Here is a 10757-nt window from a genome sequence, read left to right on the forward strand (position 1 = left end):
CATTTACCAGAGATTCAAGTTCAGGTTGGGTCAAGTTTGGCTGCTGAGCAACACCTGGTTCTGTTTTACGATGGCCGAAGCAGGAGCTTGTAGCAACATGTTTGTTTAAAGGCTCCAAATAAGAGTTCACTGCCAAGCTGCAGGGGTCAGATCAACAACTCTGCAGGTGGAAAGAAGAAAGATCAAGGGTCTAAGGTGGTGATCGGAGTGGAAATGTAATGCCTTTGAAACCTGGGAAGAATGCAATGAGCAAATTGAGAAGAAATTACTCAAAAATTAGCAAGAAATTTGAAAAAAAAGAACACAAATGTACCTGAAAATTAGTTTAAAGAAAAGAAAAAAAGAAAATTATCAACTGTCATGAAAAAAATGCTTTAAAAATATAATTATATAACATATTTTTTAATATGTCATTATAATAATTATAAATATAGTATTTCCATTGCAATTTGTGGTACATTTCTCACCAAGTTGCTCATTGCCTTTTTCCCATGTTTTGAAAGAAATATCAATTTGCAAAAGGTTCAAAGGTTTAAATACTTGTGACAGACATATGAAGCAGCACTAAAAAAAGTGATGTCACTCCAGGTTTCAAAGGGTTAACTCCTTACACCAGTTATATCAAGAGTTCAAGGCACAAAAGTGATGGAGCGGGAGTCAAGGGGATTCCATAAATACAAGCACAACACCTATAAAGCAGCATCCTACATGAGGAGGCAAAAAAAGGATATCTCAAATTGCAAGGAGCTGACAGGATCACATTTCACTGGACTTGTACTTTGTGTGCCTGTATGATATGTATCTGTGAAAAATAATGATGATAAACCATGGTTTTGGATATCAGTGTCTGTCAGGAGAGGAGGTGGTAACGTCATGGCTGGAAGGAGGAGAACCAGTTTCTCGGGTGTGTTCGTCACAGCTCTGCTGGCTGTGGTTCTGCTGCCTGGTGAGTACACAGTGGGGACTGAACATAACAAGGTCAGTTTGTGAAGTATACGTCACCGTATTGACAGTTGGTATGGTAGTTTCCTCCTATCTATAAGCTATGCTGATCCAAAACTTTCTAAATTAGTCCTAAAGTAGCAATACCACACTGTAAATATATTCCATTACAAGTTTAACTGTTGAAAATGCCAGAAAAGTAAAAGTTTTTAGCAGTGAAATTGACTTGGAGTATCAAAAATATTCACTGCAGAAAATGAGCCCCTATGAGTGAGTGTTACTTCCATCAGATAGTTTTCTTTGTCATCATCCACAAAATGATTTGCTTTATATGCATGTTTTATTTTGTTGATCTGCTTCTTTAAAACTCTTCACACATAAATCTTATTTGAGTTATAGCTTTGCAATCTACATTTCAAGGATAAAGGGTTAGTTGGACTGCGAAGGGTTTCTGCCCTTCACCAGTTCACGGACAGATCATCGCCACACTCGCTGGGAGCGACTGTAACCAAACTGTGCTTCATATATATCATAATGTAGCTCTCTAATATAGCCTGTGGTGTCCATATATCATCTCTAATGTTTCGATACTGAGACGAAGGTTGCCCCTACGCCACCTGTTTTCTGTTTGCTCTCAAAATGATTGCCGTATTTAAGATAAGATGGCAAGTTTCATCTTTTCTTTAAAAATGTTTTCTAAAGCTGCACCGTGTGATGTTTAAAAGGTGGAAAAAGAGAGCAGAAGTAGGAGGAGTTTCTTTCATCAGTCCTGGTCCCATAAAAAATTAGTACCTGTCAGCATCCCCTCCGCCATCCTCTTAAAGGTCTGCTGTTTCCAGATGTGCCAGCCAGTTTTTACAGGCTCGTAAAAAACAATACAGCGGATACACTGAGGCAGCATCATTTAGCCCACCCTCCTCCACCTTCTCCTCCTCCTCCACATCACTTCATCACCTTGGGTCACCTTCAACTTTTTTTTTCTGCAAATTCATACCTTTGCATGCTACCATTCATGTTTGACCTTCCATGCTTCAGTGGGCATCACATCTTCCTGATTACTTCCATCAAAGCTTATCAAAACTCCTTTTTTTAAAGCAGAACGTTGATGTTTTTCTGCTTTCAACACGCGTTGTGTAACCCTGAATTATCCCCCCTGGATCTCTCTTTTAAACCCGTCATCTGCTGCCCTCTTGTTCTTCCTGCTTCCTCGCCTTCTGTGATGCATTAACACCTTTTCCCTGTGGAGATGAAAGAAACCTGGAGCAGAGCTGAATCTGCTGTTCCCTCAGCTGCATGGGGTCAGCGATGCACATACGCACACATATATGTGCACACGCAGCTCTTTGAAAACGCAGCATGGGGTTTGATGTTACAGGCTCACCTATAAAATCTACAAAGCACTGCAGTCGCCAGTGCCTCAGGCACAGCCAATTACCCCTGCCCTATATAATGAATTGTATCTGCCTGTAAGTATTTGAGGTTTAATATCATATACTGTATTATCATTTATATACCGCAGGCACGGGTCTTAATCTTGACTTCAGCAACTTTTACATCTGTTTTTGCATTTCTCTGTTTTTTTAGCATTCTTGTCTGCGGGACCAATTTTGAAAAAGCCAAAAGGAAATGGTAAATAAATTATTTTTTACTAGCGGTTGTTTCTGAAGAGTACCTTTTCTTTCTCCAAGAGACCATAAGAGTTAAAAATTGTATTCGTAAAAGTACTTTCTGATTATAGAGTGACATCCAAATTCACCTCAACTTGCTCCAATTTAGCAGCAACACTTAATCCTGAGATATCTAATACCTGATGTGATATAGCAGCAAGTAAAAACAAGCGAGGGCCTAATGACCCTCAGATAAAGCAAGTTTGAGGCCTTGAATATCTTGTTATAAACTTTAAAAGTCACTAGAAAGTCCTTGAACTTGATGTCCAAGGGAGTACAGAAGCCTCAGGATCAGCATCTCTTTTCCTGTCTGCCCCCAGCGGGGGAGAGTATCCAGGAGCGGGCGGCTGCTGCAGAGTCACACAGGAGGCTGATCCGCAACCGCAGGAATGTCAGCTGGTACAAGCAGCATTCTGACTTCTGGGGCTGGTACAAGTACTTCACCGACAATGGCAACCAGGAGGCAGTAAGTGCATGTGTACCCACAAAAAAGTTTAATGCAGAAAGTCCATTTTATCTTTTGAGTATAAAACAAAAGCGTTGTGGGCGTTTTTTTAAAGTTGGTAACTTGCCCTTTCAGAGATGTTAGAATGAATTCCAATAATAAGGTTTCATAGGTTGCAAAGCCAATCTAATCAATATTAGCATTGAGTAAGATAATTATAATGTGAAAGGGGTCATTTGTATTGATACACCAACAGAAATCTATCATCATCTTTAAGCTCATTATTTTGGTTTTTACCGGTTTGAGTCTTGCTTTGAGTGCAACAGCTGAGGACTCAGATAAGCATCTCATATGTTCTCTAATGTAGACAGTGAGAGCAGATCATATGGGCTTTAGTAAGAACATCAACGCAAAAAAATAGGCAAAAACTGAGGACTAAAACAGAATAGAGGGACATATTCAAACAGAATCTAAAAATACTGGATGTAGCCACCGTGATGTTACCCATTTCTTTGTGGACATTAGTTTTAGACATTGAGTTTGGCATTTGGACCTTCACCATCTTGGAGTTTTAGAACCAGAAATGACTGTATTTGGGCGGAGCTGGATGCTAGCTTGGTTGGCGCAGTGCATTTAAAGTCAGTTAACGGTAATAATGTAAATTCTAATTTTTGCAAGAAAAAGAGCAGGCTCAAAACCAATAAAACAAAACCATTAAAAAATGAATATACTACTTCTTAGAGGGTCTTTTAGTAGAAATAGTTGCAGGTCTAAACATGTTTATTACTGCTGTTGGGCATTTTAACATGTCTATGGGGACTGACTTGCTGTTGGGACCTGCCTCAAGAGGCCATTCAAAGAACTGCAGTCTTTGGCACATCTGAGTTGGCATCATTGTTCAGCCCCAGAGGTTGCTGCTTGAATAGCTCACCACTAAACTCCTCCTCCCCTCTCAGGTTCAAGAGATGGACCGCATCTACCTGGCCTACCTCCAGAACAAGAACCGTGCCGAGGGGCGTCGCTCCTACAAGGCCTACCTGCGCCACCTGGGGGAGATCTACAAGTCCTGCTCTGATTCTGATGACCCCAACTGTGTGGCTACCTACACCAGCAGGCCCAAACCCAAACCAGAAGCCCCTAAACCTGCACCAGTGAAAACCTGTGACCCCACCAAGGACGCTTACTGCCTGTATGCTGCTTTGGTCCAGGGCAAGAGCCCATACCTGCCCCTGGTGCTTCCTGCTGCCACACCTGCTCCGGCACCAGTGAAGGCCCCAGCCCCCCTGTATGTCCGCTCTGCTGCTCCAGCAAAGGACCCTCAGTCAGGGTATTACTACTATTCTCCATCAGCAGTGCCCTTCCTTTCCAAGGTATGTTTCTAGTCATTTTAAGCATATTTAGTAATTAGTATATTGTGCTTCAGAAATGTACTTAACCTAGGACTGTTGCAGCGAGTTGTACTTGAGCCAATTTCATACCTAAAAGCCATTATGGGAAATATTTGAAAGATGTGGACTTTGGTTCCCCCTTAATGAAGTTCTTAAGAAGACACCGTTGCAATGTGGCATTTGATCCAAAGTACAAAAACACTGAGAACAAAGGATAAAAAACGTAATCTAACTAAACACTTTTCACCAGGATTACCTTAAAGTTTCAACAAAATCCAATCCTTATTTCATCAAAATATGTTGGAACAGAATATATCACCTAAAAACATAATCTTACAACCCCCGCCTCTATTTTTCATGTTTTAGGAGCAGAAGACTGAGCTTCTGCGTATCTGCTCTGCTGATGACGTGGAGTGTCTGCAGTACCACCTGAGAGCGGCCTACGGGTACGCACCCTCTGCCGGACCCCTGCCTTCCTATGCCCACCTCGGCTGTGACCCCAAAAAGGACCCCAAATGCAAACCTGAACCTGTGCAGCAAGCACCTGCTGGTCTCTACCAGAGGGGGCCCCAGTATCCTAGCTGTGATCCGCACAGGGATCCCTTCTGTGCCTTCTCTGCCTCCCCTGTGGTATGCTTTATTTTAGCGTAGTACTACAGATTTCGACAGCTGCTTTTGTTAATGTTTTCATGTAAATCTATGCCTCGATTATGATGACTTATGGTGTCTCTACTGTGACGCATTCCTCCAGGCACCTGCTGTCCCCGCACCTGCTGGCCCTGGATCCTGCAACCCTCTTTTTGAAGAAGGCTGCAACCCTCTCACTGCCACTAGATTTGCTTCTCCCCCAGCAACGTACAAAAGTGAGGATAAAGAGGAGGCTGCTGCCATCCGGGCTCCTCCTCCTGCTGCGCAGAACAACGACCCCTATGCCATGTTCAGGGATGCTTATGCTCATGCTAACAGAGTTACTGATCCCTATGCTATGTACCGCCAGGCTAGCGCTCCAGCTGCCCCTCCAGCTAATGACCCATATGCCATGCTGCGCCAATTCATGGCCCAAGCTCAAGGTAATGACCCATATGCTCCACGCACAGAGGCCACTCCCCACATGGAGGCTGCTCCAGAGTACAACCCCAACGACCCTTTCTCTGCAATCAGGGAGGCAGCAGCGGCCATGCATCGCCGCGGTCCTCCCACCCCCAGGCAGCAGTTTCCATTTTCCAATCCAAGTTTTGAGGAGCCTGCCCAGGAGGAGCGCCACCCTCTGGGTCCCCCAGGTAAAACCAAGGAGGGCTATGATTGCTTCATTGGCTACGATCGTGAATGCTACCCCGTGAAGCCCACTGAGCCTCGCTCTGGAGTTCACCGTCGTATTCCTTACCCGGCCGAGGCCTACGAGCCCCACCTGAATGTCGATGGCACCCGAAATGGAGTCCTGGAGCCTTCCAACCCACACTGTGACCCTGAATATGACAGTGACTGCCGCCTCCGCCGCTTTGAGCCTCAGCCCGAGGCCCAGCCTGAGCATCATGTTGAGGAGGACCACAACCAGGGGGCAGCAGAGATCGAGCAGCCGGAACAAGAGCAGTATGAGGCGGAGCCCTACCAGAGCGGCCAGGAGGAGCCTCACATGTCCTACCAGCAACTACCACAGGGTATGCCCAGCATCCAGGACATATTGAGGCGCTACGGAGACCAGTTCCCTGACCAGGATGATCACAGAGCCTATGCAGATGACTATCGCAAGAAATAAACATGCCAACACACACATGCATGCAGATGGACATGACTACAGTCCTGCACATTTTTGTAGCTTAGCCATTGACCTCCTTACGCAGTGCGCAGTAAGTCCTACCTGGACCAGATATGGGACACGAGAGGTCTATGGACCCAATGAGCGAGTACATGCACGTACATCCACACTTTCAGCTGAAGGAGCACGCTCAGAAAGCTGAGGTTCTTCCAGCAATGTTTTCATCCCTTTAGCTGCCCTAGACCTGTTGCTTTGGCCTAATGCTTTCCAGTTTCATGCTCCTTATACCACTCGAATGTGTAATGACTTCTCAGCTTTGCTTCTGTTTCTATGCATCTCACATTTTTGTTTGTTGCTTTTTGTCAGTGATTGATTGTGTTTGTTTTTTTTTTCATTTTGAATGTTCTAATAAAGAGCTCTAGAAAGCTGTTTTTGCATTTCATTTACTGGATCATAACATTTTACTCAAAGATAATTAAACTGATGCACACTTTATATATTTTTTTCACTTTAATTTAGGCCCAATTTGCCTAATAAACCAAATACAAAAGGTAAGCAGTATTCCAGCACAGGTAACAGAGCATGTTCCACACAAGATACCACCCCCACGCTCGGGAATTTGAATTCAATTTTTTGGCCACTAAGAAAATTGGCTTTAAAGCCCAGCACACTTTCTGGGGTCTGGTCTCAATAGCGTGACACACTTTCACATTCCCTATTTGCAGTGAACAAAGTACAGCTGAAGCTTATGGGAATTTCATTGATATTGCAAATATTTAGTCATCTGAAAGAACTGAAAATTTGACCTGACTCTCCATTTAGTCTTACTGTTTCCCCAAGTCCTCACATTGTGATATCTGAAACATTTTTCCTTCTTCTCTCGTCTTACCCTTCTGACTTCATCTTTCACCGTGCTGGTTCCCCCAGCTCCAAATACACACAGCATGAGGAGCGTCACAGAGAGCAGAGGCTTGACTTTATTGATCCGAGAGCTCTCAGACACATCAACAGCAGCAGCCATTCAGACATCCGGAGGGAAGCTCTTGTAGCCTCAATGTGGCTCCTTCTAGCAGAGATTTAACTGATAAACAAAAAAGTCTGATGTCTCGAGATGCTGTGAAGGGGAGAGGAGAAGGGGGCTTAGAGAGGTTATGCCCCCTTTTGTTTTTATTGATGAGACAGTGGGAGGCAGGCAGAAGCATCCAGCAGATGAAATTGTTATTGACAATTGCCGAGTTAGCATTATAGTCATGTATGTTTGGAGCTTTTTTTAAACAGCAATACTGACAAATAATTCTGATCACCTCAGTTTAAAAATCACCATTGCTTTCATGCACCATCAATTGATCAGTGAACTGCCTGTTCATTAGATGATACAATTAATGATCAAATTAACTGGCTACAAATTGAAAAGTGTTCTTTGTTCATAAATCTTTTGCATTGAGACTAATTTGAAAACCTATAAAATAGAAAAAAAGTAATAGGGAGTCGATCATTGAGATTGAGATAAGTTCGTAGAAGGAGAATCTTCTGTTCCGTTATCTGAGCTAAAGGTTGTTCAGTCCCGGAAATGCCAACCCAACCTTTTAGGCGGCTGAGATATAGATGTTCAAAAAAGTCAAGTCTGACAGCAAATGACCTTCTAAACAACCAAAGATGAAAAGTTTGAACATTCCTCATGATTCTGGCATCCAAGTTTTCTTCAGTGTTTTAAAACTTCAACCAAGATTAGAGGATGAAAAGAAACTGCTCTGAAAGAACTGATGAAAATGGATAAAATAGTTAATGCATAAAAAATGATAATCTAGAAATATAAGATATATTAGTCTGACATGAGACATTCTCTGCCTGAAATTTAGTGCTTTTATTTTTGGTACAACACTTGTGAACATTTATGCACGAATTGTACTTGGAACAGAGTATATCTCCTCAGTGTATATGCAACTTTGCAAAATATGAATATGGGAGGGCATCGACTAAACTTTTTAGTATTTTCCTCTTCTTGCAGAGATGCACTTATTTAGAGTAACCATATTTTATTTTTAACAACATACAGGTGTCCTTTACCAATACTAACAGTTTCTTTACATTTTGGATAAATGAGTCAGACAAATCAGACCAGAAATTGGCATTGCTACGTTTGCCTCACTTTGTCTGGGATGAATGAAACACAGTTGTGAGATTAAAGTAATAGTTAGATAAACTGCCCACAAAAAAAGTACAAAGCTGCAACCTCTGAGGCAAAAAATTGAGCCAATTTGGACGTGCCAAAAACTGCACTTCCATAAATGGATACTTGAGGCTGGCTCAAAAAAGAATAAATCTTCATAGGCCCCAATGTCAAAATGCACAGCTTTACAGTAGAAATAAACATGTTTACAGTCTGTTGCAAAAAATGGTTTTCGTCTATGTAGCTAATTTCAAAAATTAGGACAATTGGACAAAGGGTAAATGATTTTTATAACTCCCCCTCACCCTCCGAAGTTACATGTATTTACGAATGGGGCCACTTGAGCATCAGGCTCTCTGTAATGCATGACTTTTCTCTATAAGGCAGATCCACACCTCGTTCCTCCACAGCTCTACCCTCTCATCCAAATGTGGTCACCTTTAACTCAAAAAAGAAAAACGATACTGCAACAGCCAAAATGCTGAACTCTGGGCATCTAAACAGGAGTCCACAAAACAATGTTAGCTATGTCCATTATTTTTACAGTCTATGGTAATAGCTCTGGAACATAAAGCTCATCAATGCTTCAGTTAGTCATCAAAGAAAATGATCATGTTACACTCAAATTGAATTATAATGTTTAATTTTGCAATCAAATGAAATCTGTCCAGTCTCTAACTCCTCCAGTTTCTCTTATGAATAAAACTGGTTTGGAATAAGATGTTTAAACTTCCTTCTCATCACGTGAACTCAAATGTTCAAATCATGTCTGTCTCTCTCGTTTTAGTCACAGCAAGGACAGTCTGTGCAAAGCGATCAGTCACTTTTATCCCTCCTCTGTCGTCCTTAGCTTTACTCTAACAAGCACCAAAGATAGATTAGCATGATTAAAGAAACCTTTAAGGCTTCTATACAATACCTAATGTATGAATAGGTTTTAGATAATATACATTAATAATCTTCAACCATTGCTTGTTGAACACTGTTGTCCATTTTAAAATGTGAGTCACATTTACTTAAAAATCTGCTTTTCCACTGTAACGAGCAAAATTGAATGGATCAGGCTGATTTTCAATTGTGGACTCAATAATGATGTGTCCTCTAGTGGACTTTCTGCCAAATTCCTGCCTTTCGTATTTCAATGTCCCTCCTGACAATTATTACTCCACCACTGGTTGAAAGATTTATGGCTCAACAGTAGGTGTGACTGCACCATGAAATGTGGAGACATTGTTTTTTTCTTCAAAGAGTGACCGTAAATTTTGCTTGGAAAACATTTCCACTGCATGACTTCAAATAACGCATGTCTCCTCTCTGTTCACAGTGTTAGTTATTGTGTGTGTTCTTCCCTCTCTTTGATCTGATTTCCATCTATTTTGCTCTAAAGGGCACTTTGTCTTTATGAAATTAACTTGCAGATAATATCTGAAAATGCACAAATGACTGCAGTTTATCTTTTTAAAAAATGTGTTCAGTTTTATTACAGCAGATTAAATTGCTCCAACTTTAAATCCATAAAGATCTTTAGTAGCGACCACTGAAACAGTAGCTTCATCTTCATGGTGGTTTAAAACTGTTTCACGTTTAAATATTTTCCCAATGCTCACATTATGGAGGGGCTTTTCACAGTGACTGACACAAAAATATTAATGGCCCTATCTAGAACCAGAGTTTTGTTTGTCCGTTCTGGGCTACTGTAGAAACATGACGGTGCAACATTGTAGGCTGTCTGGACGACGACCTGCTCCCAAAAAAGATACAAATGGCTTTTTCTAGGATAACAAAAACAAGTCTTTTTAAAAGGTGATTATACACAAAAAAAACACCTATTTCTACCAATAAATCCCATTCATTCTACACGTTGTACCTTTAAAAGCAATTATTTCTCTGGCATTAGGTTTTCTACACTGCCCCTAAGAGTTCTCATCTCATAGGAAATCAAATAATATAAGATAAGATCAGGCTCACTTTTTTGCCAAAAGTTAGATGAGAAAATTGATACTTCTGTCCTACCAAGCTTGTCAGATGAAAAGTTGGGAAAATACAGGTTTAATCTCTGGGAGAAAAATGCACAGAAAGTGCATTATACCAAAATATGTAGATTTAATCATAGTGCTGCAAATCAAATACACATTTAATCAAACTATGGAAACTTGCTTTCCCCATCTCGCCTATCATTTAAATCTACATCACAGAATCTTGCTCTGCTGTAATGTGATTAGACGCACTGTGAAAAGGTCAGGGTTAAATCATGTGAATTTTTGAAAAAGTTATACACGTTGCTGCTGCTGCACGCAGAGATATGAGCACCATAAACAAAATAAGTCTCCATTTGTCCTGAGGTGGCAAATTGTAATTGGAAGACAGATAGCTACCACATGCCACACTC

General features: G+C 41.4%; 1 protein-coding gene across 1 annotated transcript; it reads left to right on the forward strand.

Annotated features, from left to right (window-relative positions):
- The first annotated feature begins 857 nt into the window (after positions 1 to 857).
- Positions 858 to 6627, forward strand: and1 (actinodin1). The gene is made up of 6 exons (XM_042510779.2): positions 858 to 946; positions 2527 to 2571; positions 2930 to 3075; positions 4011 to 4424; positions 4809 to 5072; positions 5194 to 6627. Exons 1-6 carry the CDS (start codon positions 874 to 876, stop codon positions 6196 to 6198), a joined length of 1947 nt encoding a protein of 648 aa, XP_042366713.2. The 5' UTR covers positions 858 to 873; the 3' UTR covers positions 6199 to 6627.
- The last annotated feature ends 4130 nt before the right edge of the window (positions 6628 to 10757 follow it).

Source organism: Plectropomus leopardus, chromosome 21 (assembly GCF_026936395.1).
Source record: "Plectropomus leopardus strain MGB_pleo_1.0 chromosome 21, ASM2693639v1, whole genome shotgun sequence".
Lineage (NCBI taxonomy): Eukaryota > Metazoa > Chordata > Actinopteri > Perciformes > Serranidae > Plectropomus > Plectropomus leopardus.

Excerpts from the sequence above, each read along its gene's own strand:
- and1 (XM_042510779.2), top strand. The coding sequence starts at position 874 with ATGGCTGGAAGGAGGAGAACCAGTTTCTCGGGTGTGTTCGTCACAGCT. Across the intron at positions 947-2,526 it reads GGCTGTGGTTCTGCTGCCTG|CATTCTTGTCTGCGGGACCA; the intron begins GTGAGTACACAG and ends CTGTTTTTTTAG. Across the intron at positions 2,572-2,929 it reads GAAAAAGCCAAAAGGAAATG|CGGGGGAGAGTATCCAGGAG; the intron begins GTAAATAAATTA and ends GTCTGCCCCCAG.